Here is a 22,475-nt window from a genome sequence, read left to right as displayed (position 1 = left end):
GAGTCCCACGTCTCCTTCCCATAAATATGCGTGTGCTTTTCCCGAACCTTTCTCCGCCCCCTTTTCTCCCCCAACCCCCACTCCAGCACAGGTAGGGGCTGCAATGCAAAGGGCTTTTTTTTTTTTTTTTTCCATCCAGAGACCAATGTCAGCGCCTCAGCTGGACAATTTCATTCAACACGCCCGCACCTGCTGAAACCTACTCCCTATCAATTCAGTTTTCTCCCGGTTAACCCTATTCCATCCCACTGCTAAGCACCTCCTCCACCTTTTTCGGGTTCTACTACTGCCCACATTTGGAAGAGGAAAAAAAAGAAAGCAACGCGCAAGACAGTGTGAATTCCAGGAAAAAAGTGAGCGTGTGTAAGACTGAGTGTGTGCATCCATCCGTCTCAGCCTGTCAGGGCCCCTGTGCATGTGGTGAGCGGTACAGGACAGTCGGACACCTCAAACTATCCCTGCCTGGGTCAGGCCGGCCCTCCCAGAGTTCACCTGTCCGCGCCCAGGTAACCGAAGAGGTGACCGCGCGGCCGCGTTCCAGGACACCTGGCCCGGGCAGAGCGAATGCCAGAGAACCGGGGCCACGGGGGCGCCCCTCCGGTGTCTCCCTTCTCTCCCCGTACTTCCCTCCGGGGTGTTTTGCACCCCTTCTTCCTAAGACAAACGGGACCGCCCGCACCCCAGCGCCTCACCTCAAACAGCGGACCGATCCTGTTCTTCTCCAGGTAAGCCTGGATCCGGGATTGCTGATGCGAGGCCATGGAGAGACCGAAGGGCCACGGAGATAGCGGGAGAGAGTGCGGCCGTGCGCCTGTGCCGGGGGACACCCCTGCTTTCCGCTGGACCGGGGCCGGGCCGGGAGCTCGGGAGCCTCGGCTCCCCCGGAGCGGTGAGCTGGGGCTCCGGGCGCGGGCGTGGGCTGCAGCCGCGGGAGCAGCGAGCGCGTGGGGCGCCGAGAGCCGGAAGCTGGGGCGCGGCGCCGCCAACTCACACAACTCGGAAGCGAGGCGGGCACTCATTCACCGCGTTCTCCTCCTCCTCCCCAAGCCCGCAGCTCTCCGCAGCGCCCGCGCCGGGGAACCTGGAGCGGAGGCTCCCGCTTCCTTTCTCCTCCGGGCGGCGGCGGCGGGAATCAGGGGGCGGGCGGCAAGCTGGGAGGCGCGGCTCTGCTTAAAGCACGCGCCCGGGGGCACCCTCGGGCGGACCTGGGCTGCGGGGCTCGAACCCGCGGGGAGCGCGCGTGTGCTTGCGTGTCCGCGCCCGCCCGCGGCGGCGCTCTGGCCCAAGTGACGGGAACACCCGCTCGGGCTGCTCCCGGGTCTCGGCTCGCCCTGCCCGCCGCTCCCTAGCGACAGCGCCGCTCGGAAAGCCAATGGTGGAGATGCTTCTTTCAAAGTGCACGTAAATCTGGCGCTTGTTGGCTACTCTTTGGCAGCTGCAAAGGCATTCGGAGAGGGGTCGTCCCCACCGCTCCTTCCGAGCCTGTCCTCGCACCTCCACCAGCTCAGGGTCCAAGGTGGATAGAGTTGTGAGAAGGAGCGTGGGTGTGAGAGTGTACCACGAACATGAAGTAGCCGTCCATCAGGCCGTCTGGCTTAGCTTAGAGCAGGTCGATGGGCTGAGAATCCCGCTGAAAACTCCCAAAGTACAGACACCCAAAGGTTGGGAGCAAACCTTCAGGTTTTGACAGGAGGAAAGCGATGAAAGCAAGCTAGCCCTCCTTCCAGTTTGCCTTCCTAATCCTCTCTGCATTACCACCCACATATAATTATGGCTATATATCTATAGCTGCATCTCCAATACTATAGGATTGCACTCAACGATGTTTCCTCTAGATGCTTCCTGTGTGTGTGCCTATGTGCTCAGTCGCTCAGTGGTGTCTGACTCTTTGCGACCTTTTGGACTGTAGTCGGCCAGGTTCCTCTGTCCATGGGACTTTTCAAGCAAGAATACTGAGCTCCTTTGCTGAGCTCCTCAAATTTAGCCAATAACTTTATTATGCAGGGGTTTCTAAGGGAAGATCTCCAGGCAGCGTAGGTTCCTTCATAAGTTCTCTTTCTTGTGGAAAAAAGAAAACTCAACGAAGCCTCCAAAGCCGACTTCTCTGTCTCCTAACCATGATGTGCTGCCAAAATAATAAGATTTATTTCAGAAAACGTGGTTTAAAATGAAGGGAATAGTTATCCTAAAGTAGACTGCAAGAGTATAGATTTCCTTGTCTTTTGCCAGCCACGATGTTCTGGGTTTCTGTTATTCATAATATCCTTATTGGTGTCAGTGGTTTTTCATCTGTACATTTTAAAATTTTTGTATTAATTAATTTTTTAAGATTGTTTCTATATGGACCATTTTTAAAGTCTTTATTGAACCTGTTACAATATTGCTTCTATTTTATGTTTTTGCTTTTTGGATTCCAGGCATGTGTGGTCTTAGTTCCCCAACCAGGGATCAAACCCACACCCTCTGCATTGGAAGGAGAAGTCTTAACCCCTGGAGCACCAGGAAAGTCCCTTATCTGTATTTTAAAGGAACTCCTTAAGTAGAAACATGCACTAGTAAGGAATGGAATATCTCAGAAAGTATTGTTAATTCTATTTCAAAATTCAGATAAGAAACCTGCCAGAATAACTAAGAGCATAACCATCATTGATAACCTGAAATAGACATGATTTGCATTGGAAAGATGCCCAAGTTAATACTTTTACAGCCAGACTCAGGTGATCTGCCCAGGAGAGCTAAACTGAATAGCAGTGAGGTGCCAGGGTTATCACATATTCTCCACTGACGATCAAAGGCCTACTTACTTACGTATTTTTTAGCATGTTCAGGAGAAATTAAATATATAGAGTGAATATCAGCATTTTATTCGGGATTAGGTATAGTATACAGACATCTATGACTCAGCTAAAAAGTCAGGCATTTTCAACACCACATAGTACCGGAGAATCAGAATGGTACCTTTTTTAAAGAGACATGAGGAAAATGCTTCTTTAAATCAGACTATTAACCTACTTAATAAGTCTTCACCATGCTCAGAGTACTGCATCCAGGGCCTTGAATGGAAAAGACAGTTTTTCTGGCAAAATACTTAAGCAGTAAAGGGAAGATGATGAAGATATATATAGTATTTATGTGTATATGTATATTTAAACACTAGACATCCCCAAATTATATTTTTTTAATTCATGAAATATTTCAGAAGTTTTTCAAGGCCTTAAATACCATCTCTTCCACAAGGCACTTGGTTCTTTCCACTTATCCCCAAACTTCATTACTAAAATAAATATTCATTGCACAACCTCTCCTTGGCAGACATTACATTAGAAGTGAGAATTCAAAGGTGATAGGTTTTGTCTTTTTCTCAGTTGTTCAGTCTTTTTGAGACAATTGGTATATACAAGGATAATGACATTATAATGTATTGTGCCAACATATGCGTTATACATAAAAATGTATTTATGTATATATAATGCATAAAACATAGATACATACAATATGCTGTATGAGTACTAAAGAATGAAAAAATTACCTGTGCCCACATCATCAAGGAATGCTCTGTAAAGAAGATTGCATTTGAGTAAAGTGTCAAAGGAACAATAAAATTTTAAAGTTTTCTAGATAGGATTGGTGAAGTGAGAATGAGGATGAAATTTCAAACTTTGGCATTAAAAAAAAAATTGCTGTGGTTGCGACTCCACACTCCCAATGCAGGGGACAGGGTACCAGTTCAATCCCTGGGGAACTAAGATCCCACGTGTGGTAGAGCCAAGAAAACAAAAACAAAAAACAATTGCATGAGCAAAGGCACACAGGCATAAAGCACGCTGGTAGGTAGAGAAACATAGGGTGGATATGGAGGAAGATTGGCATGTGTGGTTAAAAATGTAAGCAGAGTTCAGCTCACTAAACTTACTTCCTAAGAAATACAGGCTTGCATTTCCTGGGTGATGAGACAAGACTGAAGAGTTTTGAAGACAGGACTATTATACTCGGGGAAAAGTTTTAAAAAGACTGCTTTGGTTACAACATGCATGATAGATTGAAGAAGAATGATATGGGAAGAGCAAAACTAATTTAGAATCTGTAAACAAAACTAATCCAAACCTAATTTAAGGTATGGAATCCATAAACAAATCATGAGGGCAAGCCTTTGGACCAGGGATAAAAGCATGGGGAAGATGGAAAACATTCAAGGAACATTGAAAGACTGATTTGTTGATTACCTTTATTTAGGATGAAATTAGAAGAGGGAGTCAAAGATGACCCTCTAATTTCTGCAGTAAAGCTAAAAGGATTATAATTTGCTTAAGTCACCCAATGAATAACTGATAGGGCCAGGTTCTGATTCGGTATTTTCAAACTCCAAAGCTAAAGCTACTTCCATTTTTTACCCTGTATCCTGAAAATTAGTCAAGAATTTCATTTCCAAAGATCAGCATCCCTTGGTAGCAAGGGCTATATCTCCAGACCTGGCACATAGTAGGCACTCAATAAATAGCAGTTAAATGAATGAATTAAATTTTAGTAGATAAATTCAGTCCAGCTATGTTCTTTTAGGCTAAACTGTGCTTCTGACAAAGGGCATTTATATTCTGTCTTCTTCTATTTAATTAATTGCATGTGTATCTTTAGTCTCTCTTTTAAATTACAAACTCTTTAAAATCATGAACTGTATCTTAATATTTCTCTGTGCTTTATAGCATGTAACATTGTATATTTTCATACAATATGTTTTTCATAAATATATCTTTAATTAAATTCTGTATATTTTGAGAATTTATTTCATTTAGTCACTTTAAGATTGGCTGAAAGTAACCACTGTCAAAAGTAACCACTGTCCTGCATTGAATTTCTTTTGCAAACATAACATAGTACCTTTATGATCTTTTCCCTTTTTTTGGCTTGAGTACAGCAGGGAAAGGCCATTTTCGATGAGACTGTCTTGACCTCATTGTGCTACAAAAGTGCTTATCAGCATAATTTACAAATATACAGAATCCAGTGTATAGAATGTTCTAAAAGCCCTCGTCTAACTCCACTCTGCATAGCTCCCGAAACAAATGATTTCTGATTAGAGACAAGAGAACAATGGTGAAGGCTAGTAGGCCTAATTAGGAAGTATAAACAATGTAATCCCCTGAAATTAATTAAATATTGAAATAAGAAGACAGAGAAGTTCTATACCAATACCAGTACATTGAATTTAGGCTGCTAGCCTGAAGCATACTTGCCCCCTTTCTGTATCTTGCTCACCTTGCCACTTTAAAACAAACTCAGACAACTGTTTTTCCAAAGAACTCAGTGTATCATGCAGGATTTTAATTTTTGAGTAATTAAGTGGAGAGGCAGCATCAGAGACTGAAATGAAAGAGATTCTGGAAGAGATAAAGCAGAGACCTGGAGACATGAATATAGTCCTGAATGAGGAACTTTCCAAATGTCCTTTGATTTCAAAGTCAGAATTGTTAGAAAATGACTGATAATTACGGCTTAAACCACATGAAACTATTACATAATGGGATATTCCATAGATGGAAACTTTCAAAAAACACATTTCGGGAAACAATTCCAAAGATGCCTGGGTATATTTTGATGCTAATGCATCAAAATACTATCAATTCACATAGTCCCGTATACTTTCAGTTATAAAGACTGATTTCAACATACTGTTAGGTTTTTAATTAGCCTAAGGACCCATATCTGTGTTAGTATGTGTGAAGGATCATTTAGGTCTCCCTTGAATTTGATCCTGTCTTTAATATCACCTCAGAAAAATGTAGAGAGTGTTTTCTTGTTTGCTCTTAGTTGGTGGTTCAAAGGCAGCTGAAAGCAGGGGGTGAGGGGCAGCATTATTTGAGAATCTATCAGCAACATCACTGAGAACGCTGACCTTGGAGTTCTAGCTCAGAATAGAATCTAGGTTTTGCGATTTATTACCTGTGTGATGTCGAGCAAGTTACTTAACCTCTCTATTCACAGCATCCTCATGTATAAACCAAAGATAAACAGTACCAAGTTCATCAGTTTATTATTAGTATTTCATGAACTAATATAGGAAGCATTAATATGAAGCCAGGTACACAGCAAAGATTCAATAAAAGATAGTGCTAATATTGTTATTGTCATCATGTCATCATCATTATCACCACTAGCATTATCAAATCCCTAAGACATGGACTTGCAAAATTCACATAAACTGTATTAAACCAGTTATCTGAAGAATTCCTAAGTAGAAAGAATGTCTTGCAAATCAAAGCCGTAAGGCAGGATATGAAAGTCTCTTAACTAAAAAAAATAAGAAAAGTACTTCTAAATTCAAAAAGAGAGCTGTGAAAAAATAATAAAGAGAGTTATAAGGTGAAATGGCAACCCACTCCAGTATTCATGCCTGGGAAATCCCATGGACAGAGAAGCCTGGCGAGCTACCATCCAAAGAGTCAGACACAACTTAGCAACTAAACAACAACAAAGGTGAGTATAGAGTGAAATATAAAGTTATCTACTCAATCGGATTACTCTACATAAGAAATCACTTATAAGGAATGAAAGGTTTCCACATGAAGCCTGGTAAAAGGAGAACCAAGAGAAACATTTTGGTAATTATCCACACCTATCGAGCAGGACAAAAAGCCACAGGACCCAGCACAAATGAAACATTAAGAGAGGGTCATTAAGAGAGGGTGGTCACAGAGAGCTAGTTTTCTTCATTTCTGCCTGAAGTGCTTCTCAGAATGAATTCAAATGATGAGCACACATACAGAATGGCTTATGTACCAGGTAATGTTATAAGCACTTTCTACACCGCACTAGTCATCTCATCCTCAAAACAACATCCTCACGGAGTTACCACTATTATCCCCTTTTATTCAGATGCGACATACAGAGGATAAGCAACTTGCCCAGGGTCCCAGCTAGTCAGTAGCAAAGTCCATATTTGACCTGAGGTAGTATCTTAAACATCACTATATTGTCTCCCAAAGCTCTGACCACTTGTGTCATTTCCTTTGTATTGAATTTGTTTGGACCAGGAGGTATCTTGATGGCTGCTTTGACCTCACTGCTACGTTTATATGAGGAAGGAGGTAACCAGGGTGGCAGATCCCCATGTAATTTCTGGTCCCATACTAAATGAAAACTTTGGCAAACTGGCTTATATGTGTCTCTTGAGAGTTCACATAATGCTAATCAGGCACACTGACACTGACGGAACTGATAATATTGACTCACTGGACCTCCTAAATTGAGAACCCAATCAATACTGGCAGCTTGTGAAATCCTGCCATCCAGCCTTCTCAGGGAACATCTCTATCCATAACTTCCATATTTAAATATTCTTAGGTAATATTTCTATCTCTTTAATTTCCCCATTTAGCTTTTAATATGTGGCATGTTTACAAGCAATCACCATCTAAAATGCTTTGTTTCAATAACTTTTTATATATTTGCATTACATCATAAATCATGGAAAGGAAATCTACAGATATCAAACTGCAGATATCTTTGATATATTCAATAAACTTTAACCCTGACATGCTTTCTGCTTATAATTTCCAAAATGATTTCCAAATGTTTTTTCATTATAGTAAGTGAGAGCCTTTGTTAAGAAACATAGCTTAAACAATGAAAACTGCTACAGAATACTGTAACATGATACTGAATTTATTGAAAAGGAGGAGGAATAAGAGCAGACTGAGCAAGTAAAAGATGACTTAGAAAGGAAAACAGTTCTGCTTGGTGTACACCCTGGGGAGCCAGGCACTCTGCCTAGGACTGGATGTGCTATTGCTCCAATCTAGCTATCAAGGAATAAGTAACACGGGACCTATTTCTCAAGCACACATCCCTGTAAATGCCAACTAATGCTCAGCCATAATGCGGTACATCACAACTACCCCAGCACTAAAGGCTAAAGGTACATTTTAGCAGGATTAGTGGACCCACCATTGCCTAGGGGGAATTTAAATTTAAAAGAAAAGAGTATGGCAGCTCTCTGCAAAAACACTCTGCAAGCCACGGTAGCCAAAGCATCAGCAACTTTTCTCCTTCCCAAGCAAATATTGGTCCATTTCCTATGGAAAATACCCACCCCACCTCCAGCCCTCTGGTGGTTTTAGTCCTGAGAGTCAGAGATGTCTCTTTTGTGAGGTCTAAGTTTTTTTGCTAAGTACCATATATGTGAGAGACTCACACTGAGTTATCGTATATCTACCATGAAATATTTCTGATGAGGTCATGAAGAATAGCAGCTAAACTTACTTTGGGAGGATTAGAAAGCCAAAAGTTAAATGAACAAATGAATGAATTCATGGATGGGTGGACAGATGGAAGAACGGAGGAAGGAAAGAATGAATTAATTAAATGCTGATAATTTATTAGGTAATCATGTGTATGCGTCTGTGTTAGTAGCTCCTTAATGCCCAACTCTCTGCAGCCCCATGGACTGTAGCCTGCCAGGCTCCTCTGTCCATGGGATTCTCTAGGCAAGAATACTGGAGTGGGTAGCCATTTCCTTCTCCAGGGAATATTCTCGATCCAGGTATGGAACCCAGGTCTCCTGAATTGCAGGCAGATTCTTTACCATCTAAGTCACAAAGGAAGCCCAGGTAACCGTGTTGCATATCTAATAATCAGGTCCTCAGTCATTTATGTCTGAATCCTCCTTTTCATGAATAATAAAGTTCATTGATTTTGTTCAATACACAATTCTTCTAAATATTTATGAAGTATTTAAACATAGCATTCCAATAAGATGACAGGATTGAGTTGCCTTTGTGTGTTTTACTTGAGTCTCTGCTCTTCAATTTGCCATTTCTTAACTTTTCTTCTTTTCATTTTTAAAGGAGAATTTCTCATCTTGAAGCGTGAGCCTGAAACAGAAGTACAGAATTGTTGATCAGTAAAAACCAATTGACTAGAATTGATGACAAATGTTTTCTGCAACATCTGTCTTCCAACATGTATTTTAAGATCCTTTTGTCTGTAAAAGTTTGCCCCTGACAGTCATATACCTAGGCATATTTTAGTATCAAATTTCTGACACCGAACCCAAGATTTCATTTATTTTAGGATGGCCATTCTTACTCTCAGCATATACTGACTCATATGATCTGTTTTGCCAAATATATTATCCAAAAAACTCATTTATTTATTCCTTTTCACTTCATTATCTTTAATAAAGTGGCATTATGTAAAAACTTGCCTTAAAAAAGCAATGACACTAAGCTATTTTGGAATTTAAGCTAGGAACAAAGAAATATGGTTAACCTTTTACATTTCCTAATATTTAATTTCAAAAGAGTCTCCCTCCAGTGAAAAATTAAAATTAGGCACTCACAGACTAGCACCTTAGGAAATAAAAAAATGCAAGACTGAATTTTTCAAGTATGTATCTTGTCTGCTTCTCTGTATTTGTTCAGTATTTTAGCTGCTTGCCACAGTTTAAGTGTCCACTGACATTTCTATCTCCCTCAGAGTGTAACTTTCTCAAAGGTAGTTAACCTGGCTTTTGTGTCAAATTCGAGATTGAATTATTGGTCAGCTGTACACACAGCTACAATTTTGTGGCCACGATTACTCTTTTCCTTTTGCCCTGCCATGCGAGTCATGCTGGATCTTAGTTCCTGACCAGGAATCCAGCCCATGCCCCTGGAAGTGGAAGAGCGGCATCCTAACCGCTGGACTGCCAGAAAAGCCCTCACCCACTATTATCACTACATTTTACAGAGGATAGAACCATAGCCCAGAGCAGTTTAATAACATACCCAACTAGTTGGTGGGAAAAACAAAATCAGAATTCAAGCCTGTCTTATGAAAGCATGTGTTTTTTCATTTCATTACACAAGAACAATTTCTGTTTTAATTGCTTTGATTACCCATCAACATTTCAATTGCTTCTCTCTCTCTCTTTTTTTTTTTTTGGTAATGTTCTGACTTTCATAGCTACTTCTATTTGGAACAATATTCAATTATGCCATTGAATACACTTGTATTGGAACTGATCAATCTCATATTTTTCAAGAGTAGGAAGAGGTATATGCTTGTAATACCTCTTGCAATATTTTAATATAATTTTTTGGTAATTTCTCACTAATTGTAGAATAAAAGAGGTAATATTGGAGAATGTTTAGAAGTATGGGCTCTAAAGTTAGACTTTGTATTGTTTACATTTTATAATTTTCTGTATATTATGATGTTTGACATCTTTTCATTATTTTTTATTGGAAGTATAGGTGATTTACAATATTATATTTGTTTTAGGTGTACAACATAGTGATTCAGTATTTTTGCAGATTATATGGGATTATAAATTATTACAGGATAAGAGTAAAATTCTCTGTGCTATATAGTATATTGTTATTTATTTATATATAGTAGTTTATATCTATTAATCCCATAGCCCTAATTTGTTCTCTCCACTTCCCTCTCCCCTTTGGTAACTACAAGTTTGTTCTCTAGACATGTGACTTTGTTTCTGTTTTGCATATACATTCATTTGTATTATTTTTTACCTTCCACATATAACTGACATCAAACTGGTTTTGTCTTTGATGTTTAATATCTTGAGAACTTTTCTGACTGGGGAGAGACGGTACCTCCTCAGGCTAGCCAGTACTTAGAAGTACATTGTTAAAACAAGTAAAAGAAAATCTAAATACACTGAACAATACCCTGTATTCATAGATTGTTAAGATGGCAATATCCACCATCTGATCTACAGATTCAACACAATTCCCATCAGAACGCCAACTGACTTATTTACAAAAACTGGCAAGCTCATCCTAAAATCATATGGAAATGTGAGAGATCCAGAATAACCAAAATGGTCTTGAAAAAGAGTGAAGTTGGAAGACTCACACTTCCTTATTTCAAAACTTACTAAAAAGCTATAACCACAACAGTTTGGTACTGACATAAGAACAGACATACGTATGAATGAACCGAATCTAGAGTCCAGAAATAAAGCCTCACATTTATGTTGACTTGATTTGAGACAGAAGTGTCAAAGTAATTCAAAATCTTCATCAAATTGTGTTGATCAATATTTTCATCAATATTTCTATCAAATGGTGTTGAGGTAACTGAATATCCACATTCAAAGGAATGAAGTTGGACTTCTACCACACTCCATTCAAAAACTAACTCAAAATGGATCTCGAAGTTAAGATCTAACACTATAAAATTTTATGAAAAAACAAAGGTATATGTCTTGAGGATACTGGATTAATGCTTCCTTAGATATGTTGTCAAAAGCACCCACACACACAAATAAATTGTATGTCATCAAAAACAAACACTTTTTTGATGCAAAGTTTACCATCAAGAAAGTTAAGACAACCCGAAAAATGGGAGAAAATATTTTAAAATCATACATCTGATGATACATACCTAGAATGTATGATTAACTCTTACAATTCAGTAATAAAAATACCAAATATTCCAATTAAAAAATGGACAAAGGAGCTGCACAGATATTTCTCCCAAGAATATATACAGATGGCCAATAAGTACATGAAGACATGCCTAATGCCGTTATTCATTAGGAAAATACAGATCAAAACCACAATGAGATACCACTTGATAAGGACGGCCATGTTATTCATTAGGAAAATACAGATCAAAACCACAATGAGATACCACATGATAAGGACAGTTACAAAGATAAACAATAAGAAGTGTTGGCGAAGCTGTGTAAAACTTGGAACCCTCACACATGACTGCTGTGTATGTAAAATGGTGCAGCCAATTTGAAAATAGTCTGGCAGGCCCTTAAAGGGTTAAATATCAAGTTATATTACCCAGAAATTCCACTCCTAGGTATAAACTTAGTTATGAAAACACATGACACCAAAGGAACTTATACATGAATGTTATAGCAGCAATATTCATGAAAGCAAAAAAAGTGAAAATAATTCAAATACTCAATGTTCATTACCAGATGAAAGATTAAATGAAATGTGATATGTGCATACAATGGGCTTCCCTGGTGGTTCAGTGGTAAAGAATCTGCCTGCCACTGCAGGAGACACAGGAGATTTGGGCTCAATCCCTGGGTCAGTAAGATCCTCTGAAGGAGAAAATGGCAACCCACTCCAGTATTCTTGCCTGGGAGATCCCATGGACTGAGGAGCCTGGCAGGCTACAGACCATGGGGTTGCAAGAGTCAGACACAATTGAGTAGCTGAGCACACACAGGCTCATATAATATCTTATATGTCCATATATTATCTTATGATTTGGTAATACAAAGGAATGCAATACTAATCCATGCTACAGCATGGATGAACCTTGTGAAAGAAATCAGTCACAAAGCACCACATACTGTGTGCTTCCACTGATATGAAATATTCAGATTAGGCAACTCTACAGGGACAGAAAGTAGATTAGTGGTCTCCTAGGGCTGGTGGGAAAGCAGGTGGCAGGTAATGGGGGAAAGAGCTTGGAGAAAGGAAGGTGCAGGCAGAAACAGGGTGGATGAATGATGAGTGACTGCTGATGGGATTTCTCTTAGGGGTGATAAAAATGTTCTAAAATTCATTGTGCTGATGGTTGCCCACTCTGTTGAATGTTCTAAAAAACATTGAGTCATACACTTTAAATTGGTAAATTGTTTTATGTGAATGTTGAATGTCTTTCGATAAAGATGTTTTTAAAGAATTAACAGTAATTGTTATATTATGTCCTGGGGTCTTCTTGGATTCTTGTTTTTGTTAGTTTAATCATGTGTGATAGAAAAAAAGGTGATTATAAAGCACACACTCACAGTTATAAACAGATCCTTAAAACCATGCTTTATTTGGTGAGCAGCATGATGGACTAAAACTGCAGGTTTAAAAACCAAAGGGAATTAAATGACTTTGTATTAAGTTTGAGAGTACAAGCGTCTGTGTGGATTCAGGAAAGAGGAGACACTTGGCCAGGCCAGAGTGAGGCAAAGATGCAGCGTGGGGAGAAAGAAGAATTACAGCTATATTGACCTGCTTTGCTTTTTGATGCAATAGATGAGAATATGCATAAATTTGGCAAAACTAATTATGTAAAGTTTAAAAAATAAAATAAAATTTAAAAAAAAAAAAGAAAGAAACTACATTTTCCAAATTAAAAAAAAAAAAAAAAGAAAGAAAGAAAACATCCAGGAAAACCATGTCTTTCTCACTGGGCTCTGGGACCTGCTTTGAGAGTCTGTCTGGAGGGTAGCTGCCACCTCATCTGAAGTGCTGATGGAGCTTTCCTATTGGAGAAGGATAAGTAGAAGTCCTTTTTGGTTTCTTTCCTTCTGGAGGTTAAGAATTACAATTTTTAGGGAGTTTCTTGGTGGTTTAGTGGTTAAGACTCCATGCTCCCAGTTCAGGCGGCCTGGGTTCTATCTCTGGTCAGGGAACTAGATCCCACAAGCCACAGCTAAGAGTTTGCATGCCATAACTAAAGATCTCACATGCTGCAACAAAGACCAACACAGCCAAATAAATAACATATTAAAAAAAAGAATTACTATTTTTAAAATTCTGATTTTCTACCTTTCAGCATTTAGTCTTAATGCTGCAAATACTCTGCAACTTGTCTCTTTTTCACCAAAGTGAAGCTATTGAGAATTATCCCTGATGATACGTGTTTATAGGACATTGATTTTCACTGCTCTGTGTATTCCATGGTATGAATATAACATAATTCATTTATCCACTCTCCCATTCTAAGTTTTTACTGATACAAACAATGTTACAATAAAATTCTTGTCCATGTCTGATTTTTTCCATAGCCTAGAATTTCTCCAGGGCATAAACCTAGGAAAGAAATTGCTTGGTCATAAGGATACACATATTTGAATTCATGGGACATGGTTACATTACTCTCCAAAGCGGCTGTATAAATTTATAGTCCTTCCCATAACTTTTGAGAGTCCCTTTCCCTGAATTCTCACTCATACCGCAGGGGTAATCCTATAAAAGGTGTGGGGCTCCGTTCCAACTCTCCCTACACTGGTATTAAATTCAAGCCCCTGTATTAAGAGTGATAAATACCTCCAGGCAGTCAGTGTCAGCTCGCCAGTTCACTGTCCTGATTTTCAGTTCCTTCTTCATTTCTGGCCCAAGGCAATTTCCCTTTCTTAGCAGTTCAGCCATGCATTTATAAGGATGTTAGTTATAATTTATTGAGCAATCCTTGGTGTTTGTAGCTGGAGGGTTTTCAAGTTATCTGTACTGCCAGACCTTTAAATGCCTGACAGCATTTTCAGCACCTGAGCAATCTTTAAACACACCCCAGATGTTGGATACCATAAAGGAAGTAAGTGCAATCAAATTAGCCACTACAATGAGCTATTAAACTCTCTCTACATGTATTCATTAGTCACCATGCTGCCACATATGGGAATCTGCAGCTTATCCGAGGTTGAATCTCAACTAGTTTCTAACTAGCTGTGTGACCTTGGGCAATGTACTTCACCTTTCTGAACTGCAATTTCTTCATCTATAGGACAAGGATGTAATCATAGAATCTGACTTGTATGACTGGTATAAAAAAGTCAATCAGTTACTATTTATAAAAATACTTAGAACTGTATCTGATGTACAGTATGTGCTATGTAATTGTGTGATAAATGAAGGAATAAATATTAGACATTTATTTTTGTACTACCTCTGAATATTTAAAAAAAAATGATCTCCCCTAAAATTGCCAGCATGGACAATCTAATGTTGGCAGCATGATAGCACTACTTCTCAACTTTAATGATACTAATGATAAATGGATTTTACCTAGAAGCCTCTCTGTGCTCCAGAACACAAGAAAAATAATTGTTGCCCATTGTGGGCCAGCCAAGTTGTTGTACAGGTTGGGAGCAAGGATGTTAAATAGGCCCCTCAGCTTTTTTTAGGATTAAAGAGGCATTCTGAGCAAAAAAAAAACAAAAAAAAAAAACAACTTCCAAAAGTTTTTTCTTTGTCTAGAGTAGTCACTTTTAGTGTATGAAGATGTTCAGGGTATGAGAAACGATGTCTCAGGATTTGACTCTGCACAGAAATGGAAAATTAGGACCAAATCTGTATGACACACCTTTCATTCTGCTCTTATGTCATGTGTGGTCTTTACCCTCTGACCACCCTTTTCAGGCCATACACAAGTCACAGCATGTTTATTACACTTGGTAGTCACACCATACTCCGCTGTGCTCAGTCGTGCCCAATTCTTTGTGATCCCATGAACTGTAGCCAACTAAGTTCCTCTGTCCATGAGAGTTCTCAGGCAAGAATACTGAGTGGGTTGCCATTTCCTTCTCCAGAGGCTCTTCCTAACCCAGGGACTGAACCTGCATCTCCTGCATTGGCAGGAAGATTCTTTACCACTGAGGCACCAGTGAAGCGTACTGTCATAATTTGCATTAGATCCTCAGACTTTATCTCTCACCAACTTCTATTTGCCCCACACCCCTGACTCTGGCAACCACCTTTATATTTCTGTTTCTATGAGTTTGACTTTTTTTTTTTACATTCCATATATAGGTGACATCAAGCAGTATTTATCTTTAAGCAGTATTTATCTTTCTGTGTCTGACTTACTTCACTTAGCATAATGCCCTTAAGGTCCATTCATGTTGTTGCAAACAGCAGAATTTCCTTCTTATTCATAATATATTAGGGAGTACATATAAATTCAAAAAAATGTTTGCTAACAACTAGCCTACAAAGATCTCCATTTGCTTTCTCTGATTTCTTACCTCCATGAGATATATCTATAGTGATCTTTGTAACTTTCCAGAACTACACTGACATTGCTTTGGTGGGCTTCCCCGTTTGCTCAGCGGTGAAAGAATCTGCCTGCAGTGCAGGAGACATTCAGGAGACCCAGGTTTGATCCCTGAGTCAGAAAGATCCCTTGGAGAAGGAAATGGCAACCCACTGTAGTATCCTTGCCTAGGAAATCCCATGGACAGAGGAGCCTGGCGGGCTACAGTCCAGAGGGTCGCAGAAGATTCAGACATGACTGAGCGACTAAAGAACAACAGCAACCAAGTAGTCAAAGACCTAATTAAACCTAAAATACATCTTTAAGTGCCTTCAAGAAACATAACTGTAAAAGATAGAATGTAGATCAGATAATAGCTAGAAAAAAAGGATGTAAGTTTAACAAAGACTTCATTTTTCAGGTAGAAGAATTAATTTTTAATTCTTAAGAAAAGAATGTTTAAGATAAATAATTGCAAACATATATTTACACTAAATTAAACCATGCAAATTTAAATATATAAATAATTTTAAGGTAAATCAAATTTTAGAAATGAGGACGAGGTTGCTAAGCAGTCAACAGCAAACAAAAAACAAACAAAAAAAGTCATGGAGACAATAAATAAATATGAAGAACTATTGGAATCTCATTTTGACTCTACTGAAGGGTACACAAAGGAGAACAGCAGTAAATTACCTAGAAAATATGTTTTATGGGTAGAGCACAGAAAACATTAAATGTCAAGGTAAGAAATTCAGGCTTTATTTTGTAGGTGATAAGGCAGATGTTTTTGAGCTTGGGGTGACCTGCTCAAAGCTGTGTTTGATGGAAATCAACCAAATAATGGCTTATGTCCATAACATATTTTGTTAACTCTATATAGAACACAATAAAGGAAGTTTTACAATCATTTCTTCTAGGTAAATTCAATATTCCCCCAAAATTTCTCTTATTTTTGTATTATTCATATTTCCAGTACTCTTGGTAAATTTCTTGGGTGTGGAGAGCTCTAGAAAACATCACTGAGTTTTCTTACACACCAAAAAATAAATACATAAATTCATTGGAAAATGTTCATTGCCTCACTAAAGTTTATACTCATAAATTTCTGGTTAATAAGTTTAACACTTCCATAGCCAGTTCCCAGGGAGAGAAATATTAAGATTTTTATATTTTATAATAAGAATTTGAGCTACAGGGATGAATTTTCTCAGCAAAGAGTCATTGGAGTGATAGCATTCTATAACATCACTACATATTAAATTTTATTTTCTCATCTGTTTATCAGAAAGTCAAATAACTTTACATGACTTACAATAAATTGTTTAAAAAGCTGTCTTCTGATCTCTTTTTCACCTCTGACTTGTGTTTCCAAGAGAAAAGATGTTCAAGTCACTTTCTTCTGATATTTACTATTGTATTCCTAAATTATAATGCACATTATTGCTTTTTGATTTGAGGACTTCATTTTCTTCTGTACCCATTCCTCCATTCACCTAGTCATTTTTGGTTAATAATAATTCAATTTAATATTAATACGGTCATGTAATAATCACAGCTGAACCATGTAGTCATTGATGAAGGAAAAATTTCCTTGTATAACTTTTTGCTTCCCTGGCTTCAATCAATGCCTTATATATATATTTATATCTGATGTACCTTCCACTCATTTGTGTAGTGTAGGCAAGCTGAATTAAGATTCTGAATGGAGCCCATCCTATTTCAAAATGACATATTTTTACAATGTATTAACAGAGCCAGTTATCAATGGAAGATTGCAAATATCCCATTGAACAGCATCTTTGGGCAAGCCCCAGGGTAGTTTGCATTCTTCTTTTTATTTTTGTTTTTTTAGTCTGCATTATTTAATTTGGCTCTTGATCCCCAAAATGAGATTATGGAGACTTGGGTTCCATCCCTGGGTTGGGAAGATCCCCTGGAGAAGGAAAAGGCTACCCACTCCAGTATTCCGGCCTGGAGAATTCCATGGACTAGTCCACGGGGTCGCGAAGAGTCAGACACAACTAAGAGACTTTCACTCACTCCCTCACACGCTGCTCTCATCACAGCCATTGAACTACTGTTTATTATTATGAACAGTATAATAACAGTGAGATCATTCAGTAGCCCTCTCTCTTGTTTCTGCCCCTCTTCCGCACATTGGATCAACTATTGTATCAGGAGGGTATAGGGAACACAGCCTGAGCATCTACTGGCAAGAGAAGAGCTGAGAGCTGTAGATTCAAAATGTGTGATATTTCTTTGGTGGAGACTCCTCTCAATGCAAAACCCATGGAGATTTCATTATCATGAATATTCAAAAGAACTTTCACAGCAAAATCGATTATGTCAGCCTTCCACTTAAAATAATCTTTTTTTCTTTTTTTAAAAAATTTTATTTTTAAACACCAAAAACATTTTGTATTGGGGTATAGCCAATTAACAATGTTGTGATAGTTTCACGTGAACAGTAAAGGGAACCAGCCATACATATAGATGTATCCATTCTCCCCTAGTCAATCCTAAAGGAAATCAACCCTGAATATTCACTGGAAGGACTGATGCTGAAGCTCCAATTATTTTTGCCACCTGATGCGAAGAGCCTACTCACTGGAAAAGACCCTGATGCTGGTAAAGATTGAGGGCGGGAGGAGAACGGGATGACAGAGGACTAGATGCTTGAATGGTGTCACTGGCTCAATGGACATGAGTTTCAGCAAATTCTGGGAAATGGTGAAGTAGAGGGAAGCCTGACATGCTGCGGTCCATGGGGTCACAAAGAGTTGGACACAACTGAGTGACGAAACAACAACAACATTCTCCCCCCAAACCTCCCTCCCATCTAGGCTGGCACATATCACTGAGCAGAGTTCCATGTGCTATACAATAGGATTTTGTTGGTTATCCACTTTAAATATAGCAGTGTGCCCATGACCTTCCCAAACCTAAAATAATCTTGAACAAAATCTTTTGTTCAAGATTGAGGTAAAGCTATGTTTACTGAGCATTGAGGTAAAGCTATGTTTCCCTCCTCCCATGTTGGATGGGAATTCAAACTTCAGCTGCTGAGAATCAATTTCTTCTTTTGAACTTCCATCAACCTCATATTTGCAAGGTGCCAAATCATCACCTTCTATTGTTGGCATCTCCTCTTTGATGGCTGGGTTTTCATACTAGTCTAAGATATGAATCTAAGGCATTGTTAGTGAATTGTTTTTTAACATCTTTCTCAACTAACTATCTTGTCTCCTTGTCAATTATTGATCTTCCTTTTACTGGAATTCTGATTTATCTTTTTGCACTTTTTTCCCCTTGAAATAGGTGGCAACTTTCCCTACTTTCAAAAGGTCTGAGTGCAGGCATTTTCCAGTCAATATTTCAAAATGCTTTAGAATTTCCTTTTTTTAAAAAACCTTTGAACTGGATCTTTAAACTCCTGAACAACCACAAGTAAGTTATCAACTGATCTCACACAATGAACCTGAGCAAGACTTTCCACTGAAATATCAAAATGCATCTTGTCTGGTCTTTGATGATTTTGCATGATGACCTGAATTTCTCTCTCACTTTATCTGACCCTGTTTGTTCAAAACCAGTCAGTACACTTCAGTTCAGTTCAGTTCAGACCCTCAGTCATGTCCAACTCTTTGCAACCCTATGAACTGCAGCACACCAGGCCTCCCTGTCCATCACCAACTCCCGGAGTTTACCCAAACTCATGTTCATTGAGTCAGTGATGCCATCCAGCCATCTCATCCTCTGTCATCCTCTTCATCTCCTGCCCCCAATCCCTCCCAGCATCAGGGTCTTTTCAAATGACTCAGCTGTTCACATGAGGTGGCTGAAGTATTGGAATTTCAGCTTCAACATCAGTCCTTCCAATGAACGCCCAGGACTTATCTCCTTTAGGATGGACTGGTTGGATTCCTTGCAGTCCAAGGGACTCTCAAGAGTCTTCTTCAATACCACAGCTCAAAAGCATCAATTCTTCTGCGCTCAGCTTTCTTTATAGTCCAACTCTCACATCCATACATGACTACTGGAAAAACCATAGCCTTGACTAGACGGACTTTTGTTGACAAAGTAATGTCTCTGCTTTTGAATATGGTATCTAGCTTGGTCATACCTTTCCTTCCAAGGAGTAAGTGTCTTTTAATTCCATGGCTAAAATAACCATCTGCAGTGATTTTGGAGCCCAAAAATTAAAGTCAGCCACTGTTTTCACTGTTTCCCCATCTATTTGCCATGAAGTGATGGGACCAGATGCCATGATCTTCGTTTTCTGAATGTTGAGCTTAAAGCCAACTCTTTCACTCTCCTCTTTCACTTTTATCAAGAGGCTCTTTAGTTCTTCTTCAATTTCTGCCATAAAGGTGGTGTCATCTGCATATCTGAAGTTACTGATATTTCTCCCAGCAATCTTGACTCCAACTTGTGCTTCTTCCAGCCCAGCGTTTCTCATGATGTACTCTGCATATAAGTTAAATAAGCAGGGTAACAATATACAGCCTTGACATACTCTTTTTCCTATTTGGAATCAGTCTGTTGTTCCATGTGCAGTTCTAACTCTTGCTTCCTGACCTGCATACAGATTTCTCAAGAGGCAGATCAGGTGGTCTGGTATTCCCATCTCTTTCAGAATTTTCCACAGTTTATTGTGATCCACACAGTCAAAGGCCTTGGCATAGTCAATAAAGCAGAAATAGATGTTTTTTCTGGAACTCTCTTGCTTTTTCAATGATCCAGCAGATGTTGGCAATTTGATCTCTGGTTCCTCTGCCTTTTCTAAAGCCAGGTTGAACATGTGGAAGTTCATGGTTCATGTATTAAAGCCTGGCTTGGAGAATTTTGAGCATTACTTTACCAGAGTATGCTGCTGCTGCTGCTGCTGCTAAGTCGCTTCAGTCGTGTCCGACTCTGTGCGACCCCAGAGACGGCAGCCCACCAGGCTTCCCCGTCCCTGGGATTCTCCAGGCAAGAACACTGGAGTTGGGTTCCATTTCCTTCTCCAATGCATGAAAGTTAAAAGTGAAAGTGAAGTCGCTCAGTCATGTCCGACTCTAGAGACCCCATGGACTGCAGCCCACCAGGCTCCTCTGCCCATGGGATTTTCCAGGCAAAAGTACTGGAGTGGGGTGCCATTGCCTTCTCTGACCAGAGTATGAGATGAATGCAATTATGCGGTAGTTTAAGCATTCTTTGGCATTTCCTTTTTTTGGGATTGGAAAGAAAATTGACCTTTTCCTGTCCTGTGGCCACTTCTGAGTTTTCCAAATTTGCTGACATATTGTGTGCAGCATTTTCACATTATCTTTTAGGATTTGAAATAGCTCAACTGGAATTCCATCACCTCCACTAGCTTAGTTCATAGTGATGTTTCCTAAGGCCCACTTGACTTCTCATTTCAGGATGTCTGGCTCCAGGTGAGTGATCACACCATTGTGATTATCTTGCTTATGAAGATCTTTTTTGTACAGTTCTTCTGTGTATTTTTGCTACCTCTTCTTAATATCTTCTGCTTCTGTTAGGTCCATATTTTCTTTTATTGAGCCCATTGTTGCATGAAATGTTGCCTTTGTATCTCTAAGTTTCTTGAAGAGATCTCTAGTCTTCCCCATTCTATTGTTTTCCTCTATTTCTTTGCACTGATCACTGAAGAAGGCTTTCTTATCTCTCCTTGCTATTGGCTCTGTGACTTGGAGAGACTCACACTCATTTCTGAAACCACTTTCTGTTGCTTGAATGCTGCTGCTAGTGCTGCTAAGTCACTTCAGTCATGTCTGACTCTGTGCAACCCCATAGATGGCAGCCCACCAGGCTCCCCATCCCTCAGATTCTCCAGGCAAGAATGCTGGAGTGGGTTGCCATTTGAATAGATCTCTGATTTTCATGAAAGTTCACATCCAGGAGTTGGTTAGTGGCTTTTTGAATGTCATACATGTTGGCAATGCTTCTAAGATCCCCAGTATAGTCTTAGCCACCAGCACGGACCCCTCAGGCCCTGGCATTCCTGCAGGCCCAGGGTACCCAAATGCTATGCTTTCTCTTTTGTCTAAAGATGTTGACTATAGCACTTGAGATTTTGAAAAAAAATTTAATCAAACTTTTGAAATATATAGCAAAGCTGAGTTTTAGAGTAAAATGCCAATATATCCACCACAGAGATTTTTGGATTAACATTAACCCTTGCTTTTTCACATATTTATTCTTACTGTGATAAATCATGTTTTTATGCATTTTACAGTCAGTTGCAAACAAGTGTATACATTTCAAGTACCCCGGATACTTCAGCATTCTTGCCCTGTTGTTATTGTTCAGTCACTCAGTCATGTCGGACTCTGAGACCCCATGGACTACAGCACGCCAGGCTTCCCTGTCCTTCACCATCTCCCAGAGCTTCCTCAAACTCATGTCCATCAAGTTGGTGACGCCATCCAACCATCTCATCCTCTGTTGTCCCCTTCTCCTCCTGCCCTCAATCTTTCCCAGCATCAGGGTCTTTTCAAATGAGTCAGCTCTTCACATCAGGTGGCCAAAGTATTGGCGTTTCAGCTTCAGCATCAGTCCTTCCAATGAATATTCAGGACTGATTTCCTTTAGGATGGACTGGTTTGATCTCCTTGCAGTCCAAGGGACTCTCAAGAGTCTTTTCCAGCACCACAGTTCAAAAACGTCAATTCTTTGGTGCTCAGCTTTATAGCCCAACTCTCACATCCATACATGACTACTGGAAAAACCGCAGCTTTAACTATATGGAC

The 22,475-nt window shown here is 39.5% G+C and overlaps 1 protein-coding gene and 1 pseudogene across 2 annotated transcripts in view; both read right to left on the bottom strand.

Moving 5' to 3' along the window:
• Positions 1 to 1,538, bottom strand: part of C14H8orf34 (chromosome 14 C8orf34 homolog) — a 364,940-nt gene extending 363,402 nt beyond the window's left edge. The window contains exon 1 of one of the 2 annotated variants that reach the window (XM_061438931.1): positions 693 to 1,538. In XM_061438931.1, the coding sequence (XP_061294915.1) occupies positions 693 to 1,019 (327 nt within the window). In that variant the 5' untranslated portion in view covers positions 1,020 to 1,538. The remainder of the gene's footprint in view (positions 1 to 692) is intronic. The other variant, XM_061438930.1, reaches the window with a different exon arrangement.
• Positions 1,171 to 21,803, bottom strand: LOC133260175 (tRNA (guanine(6)-N2)-methyltransferase THUMP3-like; annotated as a pseudogene).
• Between the last annotated feature and the right edge of the window lie 672 nt (positions 21,804 to 22,475).

Source organism: Bos javanicus, chromosome 14, assembly GCF_032452875.1.
Source record: "Bos javanicus breed banteng chromosome 14, ARS-OSU_banteng_1.0, whole genome shotgun sequence".
In the NCBI taxonomy this organism is placed as follows: Eukaryota; Metazoa; Chordata; class Mammalia; order Artiodactyla; family Bovidae; genus Bos; species Bos javanicus.
Note: the sequence above shows the minus strand (reverse complement) of the source record. Positions and strands in the feature narration are given on the sequence as shown.